We start from the raw sequence: 12,056 nt of genomic DNA on the forward strand, positions 1-12,056 counted from the left end.
TAAATCCTGAGAGTCTTCCTTGCCTGGAATTGTTTTGCCTCTGATATGTTACTGGGAGCTACAGCATCCCATTTCATTTTCTCTTGAGAAAACCAACCCCAGTGGTACTTTCTCCATGCACTTTTTTTTTCCTGGACATATTTATTTTATGGTTATTTCTTTTGCTCTATTGGGTGAGTAGAACTAGTTCAATATTGTATGAAAATCTTGCCATTTTAGGATTTTAAAACATTGTGAGATTTTTTAAAAATATGAGGGTAGTGCCAATAGCAAACATTTATATACATATAACTTCTTCAGGACCTGGGCAACATTTCTATCAAATCAAGTTCTACGTAAAGTAATCTAGTAGCATTATTTGCCTTTTTTTTTCTTTTAAAGAATAAAGTCACCTTATGTCTTCATTCTTTCATTCAGTCATTCATTCATCGAGCACATACTTATGAAGCACTTACTATGTGTTTTGCAAATGTAAAGTAATAGAGATATAACAGTGAACAAAAGAAACAAAATCTCCTGCCCTTAATTAATTGACCTAGTGAGGGAAGAAAGGCCACGTTAAGACAAAAATAAGATTTGCGTGTCTACTAACTGCCATGGCACACCGCTGAAACATTCTCACTCTTGCATTTACACCTAAGGAAACAGTGCTTGTTATCAAATGCCTACGTACACCCCAACACACTTTTTTGGTGTACAGTTCCCTTGTTTGTATTGAATGTGATTTCCCCCACCCCTGATCTAAAAAAGTTGATTAAAATCCATCCCTTTACCCAGCCCAGGGTAGTATAAACATGTTAGAAAAATCCTTAGAATATTTGGTTCATTCGTCTTACTTTACAGATAAACCGAAGCTCAGAGATGTTTATGACTTCTTTGAGGATCTACAGTTGGTATCAGAGTTGAGGCAAACATCCAGCACTTTAAGAAAGTTATTACGAGAATATTAACAACTATTATAGCAGTGTGAATACAAGCAGTGAGTTTATTTTCAAATTAAAATATAAAACCATGACTCAAACATGGGAGAGCGGCTTATAATCTTAAACTAAGTTACCTGAATTGAATGAATTCAGAATTGGGCAAAAATAGTCATGAACTATGCCACAGTATTGTTTATCATAGAGACCATTTCTTGTCCCTAAAAGTACATTATTGATCAATGTTAGAGTGTAATTAAATTATTCTCTTGTTGACTCTTTTAAGGGACACCTAAAAGGATATAAAAATAAAAGTCAAGGTATCTGAATCATCCAAGCTTGGTAAACAAGCCCCCTCTTCCGGTACCTCCCTAGGAAACAAATCCTGAGCACACAGCTCCACTCTATGAGTCATGACATTTTAGATCACATTGTCTAAGCAGGAGTCGAGAAATCGATACCTCTCACAAGGTTGTAGACACGCTGGTGCTGGGACCGATTAGTCATTAACTTATTCTCACTCCTCCCAGCACTCACGGAAGGAATTCCAGTGTCTCGGTGGATCTTGAAACAAGTCCTAGTAACAAACTTTGGAATGGCAGCGGGATTTGTGAAAGGTCTGTTGCAAAATACTTGTACCATCTTCTCACATATTCAGGACCATAAATCCCAGTAAATCACCTGAAATCAGATTTTAAAGATGAGTCTCTGAACTATTTATTCCAATTTTGTCACTTGAGAAATAATTTATGAAATAAACCAAGCAAGTAAGGTTTTTCAAAAGACGTGTCAGGATCATCCCACACGGAAGGGGAAAGAAAATGAATATATTAATGGTCCATTCAGCAACTTTTTATCTGATGCTCTAAAAACTGAACTGCAGAAGAGTTCCTTAGTGAGCTCAGAGAGTTAATGAGGCTTCCCGGAGCTAGAAGCTGGCTTTGGTTGTGTGGTTTCTGTATCCACAGACTCCGGTTCAATCAAAATGTAAATGTTATCTGGGTACACAAAACATATTTCATGGTGATAATGAATCTGTTGACATAGTGTTCATACTTTATTGTATAAATTTTAGTGATGGATTTGCCAGAGAGAAAAACGAATACACAGGGAAATACTCCTCGCTCAGCTCTACAATATGCTCCGGGTTGACACGTGTCTGTGTCTGTCCTTGCCTTTAATCAATCAGAGCACTGTGACATTGGGAAGAGCCCAACAGCGTCCTTATTGAGTGAGCTAATCTAACTGGATTTGGAATAGGAACTAGAAGATGGGTTATTTTTAAAGGAAAAGCCACTGATTCCAAAACCTGTCCTGCAGCATAGTTACTTAACAGATGTATAAGCGCTCAGGTGTGTTATCGTGTGTGTGAAAGATGATCAGATTAGGAGGGGAGAGGTGGCCTGCAGTCCCTGGGTGCAGGAGTCTGTCAGCTTCAACTCAAGCTTGCGCCCCCTAGGCTCTGCACACAGGCAGAGATGCCAGGACTGTTTGGTGTCTCTAGCTGGCAGGACCGGCTCTCTAATTTGCAGGGCTCAGGGCAAAATAAACACGGGTATCAAGAATTTCAACATGGCGACAGCAGGACCTTAAACCAAGCCCGGGACCCTGTGCAACAGCACTAATCACGCTCCCAGGAAGCCTGCCCTGCCTTCTGGGTTCTGAGGATGGAGAGCTGCCCTCTAGCGTCTCAGGAAAAATGAATTCTCCTTTCTCAGGCTTATTCTTCCTTCTTTCCCCCCAATCTCTCAGGCCCGGTTAGAGCTTCCATAGTAAGTTTCTTTGTGCATTTTGTCGCAAGTACATTGATATGGAGTAAATTTGCGGGAAAACCCCTTTGCTCTTCGTGTCTTACCCTCGGCATAGCAGCCCTGCTACCCAAAGGCACCGAAATGGACTCCTTGGGGTCCCTTTAATTGCATGAGTCTAGATTTCATGCTCCTGGCTTTGTACTAAAGGGCATTTTTCATTCCACTTCATGCTGCTTGTGGGTTATTATTTCGTTGTTTTCTTTTTTTTGCCTTCAAAATAGAAACTGTTGTGAACTTTTAAAAAGGTATATTTGGTGCAATTGATTCTAAAATGCTGATAGAATAACTATAATGATTATATTGGTTCATATTTTGTATTAAACATAAAGAGGTCCTCATAAAAATAAGCCCCCAAACTGAAACAAACGAAAAACCCAATATAACCTCCGGAAGCCTGACATATCTTGATTATTATATTATATTCCTTCCACGACCTTTGTCCACGATGGTGAAATTTAAATCATATGGGGGACTTGGGGATGGATGTTGATTTTTGCTCATGTTCTGTTTTTTGTAGCCTTACTTTTCAAAGTACATTGGAAATTCCTAGGAGGGTCCTAGGCTTGGTCCTTTTTTTCCCTCTTGAACATCTGGCATATGATAGGCACAAAATAAATATTTATTGAACGAATTAATGAAAGAATGAGTGATAAAAAATGTCATAAGGGTCAAGGACAAAAGTTCCTTCATGCAGAGTCTCTTTAAATTATATTCTGCCATTGTATTTAACAAAATCTCCTAGAAATCTTACAGCCACACCCCTTTACCATGTGGAAGATATATATATAGAGTATAGCTACTGGTTGTTAACTGGAGAGAAGGAGAAAATACTTAAACATGTACTGTTCCCTTACGAGTCTCTCAGTACTTTTAACCATAAACCTAAATTACAGATTATTTACTTTTTCTTCCTTCTTGAGTGGGTAAAGGCAGCCGTTTATCAATACAAAGGGTGAAGAAGCATCAAGAATTGGAGAGGAGAAGTTGCTCCAAAAGGAAAAGACTGGAAATGCGCAGCTCTGCCCAACCTAGACAGACCATGGGCAGAGCGGGAGGAAGGGGAGAATCCTCACGACAGCAGCTGTGCAACTTCCCACTCACCCGGGCTTCCTTAGGAGACGCTGGTCTCGGGATATTTATAAATCCGATTCATCAGCGCTGTCTTGCAGCTTGTTCTCAGAACCACCAAAACCCTAAAATCCCCCAGTCCAAAAGAAAGAACTGAGCCCCATGGGTGAGTCTGGACCCGCGGGTAAAGCTGAGATTTGAATTACCCCGGGGGGGTGGGGGGCGGTTACGTCTACCGCCAGGGGTGGGCAGGCAAAGCGGGGTGAGGGCGCAGACCAGGAACTCGACAAAGAAGAGTTCCATCTCCTGCGAGGGCAGGAGGCCGTGGGACCCCCCAGGACACGTTCGGGGTAGGGGGCTTCTCCCATCCGTTGCCTCCTTCCATTTCTTCTCCTCTGCAGGTCTAGGGCAGGAGGGAAGGCCCAGGGCTAGGTGGAGTCTGGTGGGCAGGGTCCCTGGCCAAGGATCCAGTGTCCGGGACACGCTTCCTTTTTACTCCCCCATCCTTACCCACCGGCCAAGGTCTCGGGCAGCCGGTGGCAGAGCTGTGCCCTTCTCTGGTCTACACCCCCTGAGCAGAGCAGGCATTAACTGCGGCTAAAAATAAAGTCACTAGGAGGCTCCGGGCCCCTCTCCCCTCGTGGCCTGGGTCCTGCCGTCACTGGGCACGCAGCTACCCAGCTCACATGCCTCTGTCCCGCAGGGGGACAGGAGGACCAAGAACGGGCAGCGGGACAGTTCGGGAAGGTTTCCCAAGTGTTAGGCGGTGCCACGGCTCAGAGCCCCCTGCGCTGGTCTCTGGTGCTGGAACAGACAAGTGCATAGGAACAACCCCCGGCCGTGTGCTGGTGCCCGAGAGGGGAGGGTCGCGGTGCCTCGGTTTCCTTAGGCTTCGGGTGGAGGTGGGATTTGTGGGTCTTGGGTACAGACAACTCTCGACTAGGAGGAACCCTTCAAAAGGGTGGGCTCCTTTGGAGAGCACCAAGGAGCTCCCCTACCGCCCAGGGAGAGGGCCAGCGGGCTCGACCCCCAGGCGTGGCGGGAGGGGACACTGGCCCTGCAGATATCGGCCCCCGCGCCCAGTCTCCCGAGGTGGCGTGGAGGAAGCGAATCCCAGAGCCGACCCTGCCCGCACCAGCGCCCAGCCGCTCTCCCCGGTCGCGCCCTCGCTGCCATCCCTGCCGGACAGCAGGGGCTCGGCGGGGGCCGTGGACCGACCAGAGGGCTTCCTCTAAACTCCGATACGGAAAACCTTGCCCTATCGGGTACCTCCAAAGTGTGACTTAAGCTGAAACTGCAGGGCGCAAGTAAGGCGGCCTACCCGAGGACGTGGCGGGGCGCAGCGTTCAATCACACGGGCGGGTGTCCGCCTCGCTTCTCCATTGCGCATTTGGAGCTGTTCTCGGCCAAGGGGTCTCCTCGAGTCCCAGCGCCTTCCCGCCCCCCGCAGGGAAGCCCCCTGCCCTCTGAGAGAGTGGCGAGGACCGTGAGAGCCCCCCAAGCCCGCTGTGCTGAGTTGAAGAAGAGGAGGGTGGGAACCCCCTACCCATTAAGGGATGCGGAGGGGAGGGGAATCCCTCCTCCGAGCGCACGGAGAGTGAAAAAGAGGAAGTCCCCTCGGTCCTCCGAGCAGGGGGTACCAAAGGATGGGAGGTGTTCTCCCGGCTACGCTCTGCGAAAGTGGGGAGGAGCGTGGGGGCACCCCGTCCACGCCACCCCCCGCACACCACTCAGAGCCTGGGGGGACTGGAGGGTGGGAGGGCCCCTCCGGGCCCCTCCCCGCCGCACTTGGAGCCGGTGGCGAGGAGTTAGGAGCCTCCGCAGTCTTCCGAGCGAGGTCGGAGGTGAGGGCGGCAGGAAGCGGGAACCCCCAGGCCGCGCTCGGGGACCGCGCAGGGCACGGTGGGAGCCCCCGCCCGACCCCAGGCTGAGACGGCGGAGGGGAGGTGGACCTTGCCCGCGCCGACCGTGGGCGGGTCTAAGAGGGGGACCCCCGCGGCTGGGGCGCGGCCCCCGCCTCTCCCCGCCCAGCACGCGGCCGGGCGCGCCGGCCCCCCGCCGTGCCCAGCGCGCGACCCGGCCGTCGGGGGGCGGCGGTGGGTGGAGGCCCGGCTGCGCCGCGCGGGGTGCGGGCAGAGGCGGGTCGAGCGCCCCCTGTCGCACCCGCCCCCGCCCGCGCGGTGGCGGCAGCGGCGCCGCCGGGAGCTGCCCCCGAGGCCGCCGCCCGGCCCCCGCCCGCGCGTCAGCGCGCCCAGCCCGGGGCGCCGAGCTCCGCCCGCGCCGGAGGCCCCTGCGCGCAGCTCGGAGCGCGGGCAGCGCGGCCGGCTGAGGCAGCGCGGGGCTGGGACGCGGGCGGCGGCGGCGGGCGAGCGGGCGAGCGGGCGGCGCGGCCCCGGCCGGGCGCGCTCGGCGGGCGCCCCGTGAGCCGCCCCGATGTGGCAGGAGGCGATGCGGCGGCGCCGCTACCTGCGGGACCGCGCCGAGGCGGCGGCGGCGGCGGCGGGCGGCGGCGGCGACGGCGACGGGCTGCAGCGGTCCCGGGACTGGCTCTACGAGTCGTACTACCGCATGAGCCAGCAGCACCCGCTCATCGTCTTCCTGCTGCTCATCGTCATGGGCGCCTGCCTCGCCCTGCTCGCCGTCTTCTTCGCGCTCCGCCTGGTGAGTGGCCTCCCTGCGGGACCTGCCCGCGCGCCCCGGGGCCCCGAGAGCAGAGGGAGGTGCCCGCCGAGCCGCGTCCCGCCCGGGGCTACCCCTCGGCCCGCGGCGCCCTGCCCCTCCTGCCCGCCCGCGGCCGACCTGGCTTGGGCGAGAACTGAGGGCGAGAGAAAAGTTTCCTCGGAAGGTTCTGCCCAAAATAAAGTTGCCGGGGTGTGCACCGGCTGCACGGCCCGGGTGTGCGTTTTCCACCTCTGCGCACCCGCTGGCAGACTCGCCGCGCTTTCCGCTCGGCACCGCTGGCCGCAACATCCGCTCCACTAGGTCTGTGTCCATCCGAATCAGCCTCGCGCCTCTTCGCGAGGCCGCTGCCCAGCCCCGGGGCTGGCGTTTTAGTTATTTAAAACTCTCTAAAAAGCCTGACTTGGGAAAGTGGTGAATGGCGAGGAGAAATGAAAACAAGTATATTATTATACATCTTTGCCTTTAAATCTGTATGGTTTAGTCCCATAGACAGGGCGAGATGGGGTGTTGACCTGTTGTGAGTCTTCAGCCTCCAAGTGTATAAGTAACAGGCATCCGTGGACCGTTGCTTTCCTATTTCTAGACAGGTAGTTAGTCGTGTTTACTGTTTTGCACAGGTTATTAAACTGGATTTCATCACTAGGAGCCTAATGCAACTCCACAGCTGATGTCAATTTTGCCAATTTAGATTTTTCGAGGAGAAATCCTTGGCTCATTCCCGTGAGCAGTGAGGGGAAATCTGTAGATGGCGGTAAGCTTCCTGTTAGTGATCTTTCTGTTGGTGTGGTTCAAACTTTTGCACCGCCTATGATATGTATGTGCAGATTGAGTGCCAGGCATTGATTAATCAGTGAGATATTTTTGGTCAGTGGTTGATCTGGGGATGTCTGCATCGAATGATGTCTTTTTAGCTTAGAATATAAACATACACCTATATTCATGTCCTCGGAGCAAAGGCGTGGGTGTTTGCTTTATTTCAACACGTGTGCACAATAGCTGTCCTTGGTTTTTGGCAATTTATTCTTCATATCCTGAGCCAGATGGTGCTCAAATATTATGCATGGGAAAACTTATCATCTGGGTTCTTTAAAAAATGAAGTTTTCTTTTTCGCCACACTAGTCAAGAGGTGTTGTCTTCTGCTGGAATTCAATGACATAAGAATAAAAATTAGAAAGTAAATAGAACATCACGATGCCACCGATCACAACTGGGTCTTTCATTATACAACATAGAGCAGAGAGCACCTTAATTCTGTATTCTGGGTGTGAGTTCACAGCAGTCTTAACACCCTTGTTACCAGCCTGGAATGCTCCCTGGAATGGCATCTTTGTCTCTTCTCACCACTTTTTAGGGCCAAAGAGGACCTGACGAGAGACTTCTGCTCTCTGCTCAGTCTCATTGGCAAGCAGGGTCTCTAAAAGCATCTCCTTCTCATTTCCATTCTTGCAGGGAAGAAAACACATCCCTTTTCCTCTGGAAAAAGCAGCCAGGACATTGCTACTTGTGATTCTGTTGAATCTGTAATCCAAACCCGTTCTGGCTGGTTCTCTTCCAAATGGAAAAGGAGGAGCAGGTGATGGCCTATTTATAGCACCATTAATATATTTAAAGACAAATGTGAAGTTCATGCTCCCCTGCACGCACCGCTTTGTTTGCTATCATACAGATTTCTAACTTCTTAAACCTTGATCTACGTAGATGTTCTTGAATGGGTCGTCAGGGATTCAGCACAGTCAGCTGAAAGCTCCCTTCTCTAATTTGTCTTTGATCTTTGTGTTTCTTTACCCAGTTCCTTTATGTTCCATTTCACGTGGTGCAAATGCTGGAGTGGTATCTTTTTAAAAAGTTTATTCAGGCATCTTTACTTTGCTTGATAAATCCCTCATTCCCACACTCTCCTGGCATTCAGCTAAATCACTCTAAGTACAAAGCAGGCACTTCCAATGGCATGGCTGTAGCCCGGGGTGAGATCCAGAGATGGTGGAATGGATCCTGTCCTTTGCTCCACCTAAACCATGCTCTGACTACTCTGTAAATCCTTCTAGGTAATGAGCTGTGCAGAAATGTTCCAGAATCAGGAAGGGTGACATGGTCTGGTGGAAAGGCTACCTTCAAGTGGGCACTGGGGCTGCTGGGCCTGGCATTGGGAAATGCATGGGAGGAATGGGCACTGTCCTCTGAAACTTGACCTTAGGAAGTACTGGCACAGTTCTGAGGTCTGGACAGCTCATTTCTATTTTGCTTTTAGTAATAGCATAAACAGCAGTTCCACTTTACAAAAAATGTTCTCCATCCATGTAGTCAAAGATGGCTGGGTTAGGAACATTGGAAGATGGGACAGAGTTACCATGGAGTCCTGTGCACACAGAGTGGGGTGAATTCATTTCTCAGACTGACCAGAGCTTGGCTTCCCAGAGATATACACTGGGAGACAGAAATAGCTGCCTGGGCCCCGCCCAGGTTTCCACCTTCGAGCGCTTTACTAGAATCGCTAGGCTCTGATGTAGTTCAGGAGCTCGGAAGATCTCTTTTTGCTGCCTGAAATCTTGGACAGATTCTTCTTTCCCATGAATCTGCCTGATTTTGATTTCCACTAGGCTTCCATCAGTTCTTGTAGTAGAAAAAGTCTGGTAACTTTCTTAATGCATATCCATAGTTTTCTGGAACATTTGGATCACAAGATGATCCTGATAGTATCCAAGTACATAGTGATTTTTTGGTATATGTAATTGCCTTTGTGTGAAGTGACTTGAAATATCTCTTAAAAAGAAAAAAAGTAAGCTTTGTCTTGACTTAGTATTTCCCTAATTGGCATTATTCACAATCTGCTTTCACTTAATTTCAATCTATGGTCAATCTATGCGTCTGCATCATTGATCATGAAGATAAGGTAATCTGCAAACTATTTTTGTTATATTTTAAAAAGTAATTTCTGAATTGAAACTTTACTATCTTGCTTAACTATTTTCTACATAAAAGGTGATTAAATAGGTTTAATCCCATATTTGTTAAGAAATATCAAGACGAAACAAATAGCACATATGATAGCATGTCTCGAATTTTAATATCTTGTTTAATAATATGAAAAATATTTTCTGTTGCTTATGATGGAAGTTTTTGATGTTGGTACTGGGCATGGTGAACAAAATTAAATTACCCTCTGGCATGAGAAAACTTGGAACTAATAAGACCAAACTTTAAGTTCTAAGTCTTCTGAGGTAGCCTCATTTTCCAGGACTGGTTCTTATTACTAAATGCATGAAAACCACTTCTCAGAATCAAATCCTCTCTCATTTATTATGTCCAAAATCAGCCAGCTTCTCTCAAAATTTGCCCGTCGTGGTTAGGAAAGGCTGACATAAATTTTTTAGTTTGTCAAATACCAGCTAGCTCCAGCCAGATTTATTTTGGTTAAAATTTATGATTAGGGATGGTCAATATTTCAACTGGAATGGAAAAATTTCATTCCCATAAATTTTAAATAGTCACATATTGCAATAAAATAGTTTTTTTCTGTTTTTTTTAACCTGTTTTTTTTTTTTTAGTTTGGTAATAATATCCAAATGAGTATATACTTTTATCAGTATTAAATATGTAACATGTACGATTTTGACAGAATATGATCTACCTTCTCGCTTTTACTGTGATTTGGTGTGCTAGATCTTTCAAACAATGACCGTAAGTACTTCATTACAAATCAGTTTTCCAGCATCAGGTGTTTTTTCTAGGGGCAGATATATGAGTGTTTCTTTTCTCTATACATGGAGAAAGAATCCTAATTTTTCCAAAAAAGTTTTTCCAAAATTTTTCATTTTCCAAATAAATGAATTCAATCATTGTAGAGGCAAATTGCCTTTATTATTCCAGACATTATTTCAGCGCCCCTAGTGGGTGGAAGGATCAATGGGGAGAAGTCTTTTCTTGGGGAGTGGAAGGCTGGAGAAGGCAGATAAATATGTCTGACATCTCCTCTAAGGAGCAGGTAATTCTCTGCATACTTTCTCTAGTCTCTTAATTCTGGGGGTGGAGGGGGGTAGTGCATACTTTTAGGAATTGGAGTGGAGACAGCTAAAGATCCGTCTTTCTGCGAATTTCTCTATACATGCAGGAGAATCTTACTTGGCAGGTGTTTGTAATTTGCAACCAGTAATTCAATAAGTCACTTTATGATTTAACTGTGGTGTAAACAAACGACAACGAAAAACTGTAGTTTTCTGCAGGAAAGATGGTTGCAGTTTAGAGGCCTAGCAAGAAAGGATTTGGAAGCATCCTTTGCATATTAAAGTGCATAATTAAATATATGCGCGGTACCTTGCCTTCTCCATTTAAAAAAGGCAGAGTGTAATGGTTAAGAGCATCTATCTGTGTTGGCATTTTGACTTTGTCCCTTTCCATCTCTGTGACCTTGGGCAAATTGTTCAACTTCTCTATGCCCCAGTTTTCTTGTTTGTAAAATGAAATGGTACCTGCCTTTTAAGGTGATGGTCCCAATCAGTACACGCGAAGCACTTAGAAGAATGCCTGGCACAGAGTATGCCCTCAGGAACTGTTGTCATTACTGGGTCTTCTGTAGTTGCATTTTCATTGCTGCTGTGAAAAACACGTAGTCACGTAGTATTAGAGCTGGAAGGGTGCTCATGCTACAGAGGAGGAAAGCGAAACCCAAAGCTGGCGGCTCTTGTCTTTACGGGTGCAGTTGTGGTGCTGGATGTCTGACTCTGCCTGGGTGAACTAGGTTGGTGATCCCTGCAGATCTAGAATCCCCAGCTCTGGTCCTAGCACAGCCGCAGTTTTCTTGTTGAAATTTCATGCTGCTAGGAAAGTCCTCAAGCTTCATTCTGTGGATGGGGTTACATTTCCGTTTTTTTCTCTTTTAATGTTAAAGAATTGTAGGGATGCTTCCCCACGATTAACTCCTTGGGGTTCTTTTATGCTGAATATTCCCAGGGTTTTCCCATTAAGCAGCAGGTGTATTTGTAACTTTGCTTTCATTGGCCAAGTCCCCGGCGTGAATACTGTGACCTGTAGAATCCATTCCTGTTGAGCTCTGTGTGAAACTTACTGGTATTTTTTAACTTAAACATTCTATTTAAAAGATACTAATGCTGTTAAAGCTGATCTCTTACTTTGGTAAAGGTTTCTCATGGTTCTATTAATTACTTCGATCTGTTTGTTCAGGAATTGCCAGTGATGGGACAGTCAGGGCTGGGTGCTTGTGCATAATCCACTGGTACCCTAGTTCCTTCTATAACTCGATGTTGACATCAGTACGATACACCGGGCTTCACTCATTCTTCCCTCACTGATATTCACAGAGTGCCTACTGGGGCCCGCACTGGGATGGGCATCCCCCTGGGTGGCATTCCATCCAGAAGCCGCTCATCTTCGACACGCTGCCATTTACCTGTCAATACTAGGATGGTCTGTTAGCCTGGACGCCGTGAGCTCAGAGTGTCTGCATCCGGTCCTTTCTAGCTTTGCTGTTTCCTCCAGGGCTTCCCCTCTCCTCGAAGCCGCCTGTGCTGCTTATCCAAGTTCAGACTCTCCTTCTTGAGCTTAAACAGGCCAGCCTGT

At 47.7% G+C, this 12,056-nt stretch overlaps 1 protein-coding gene across 4 annotated transcripts in view; it reads left to right on the plus strand.

The window, feature by feature from the left end:
• Positions 1-5,404: 5,404 nt before the first annotated feature.
• ADCY2 (adenylate cyclase 2) overlaps positions 5,405-12,056 on the plus strand; it is a 434,119-nt gene continuing 427,467 nt past the window's right edge. For 2 of the 4 annotated variants that reach the window (XM_036848639.1, XM_036848641.1), the window contains exon 1: positions 6,233-6,460. In XM_036848639.1, the coding sequence (XP_036704534.1) occupies positions 6,233-6,460 (228 nt within the window). Of the gene's footprint in view, positions 5,644-6,232; positions 6,461-6,764; positions 6,782-12,056 lie in introns of those variants that run through there. The other 2 variants (XM_036848640.1, XM_036848642.1) reach the window with 2 other exon arrangements.

Source organism: Balaenoptera musculus, chromosome 3 (genome assembly GCF_009873245.2).
Source record: "Balaenoptera musculus isolate JJ_BM4_2016_0621 chromosome 3, mBalMus1.pri.v3, whole genome shotgun sequence".
Lineage (NCBI taxonomy): Eukaryota > Metazoa > Chordata > Mammalia > Artiodactyla > Balaenopteridae > Balaenoptera > Balaenoptera musculus.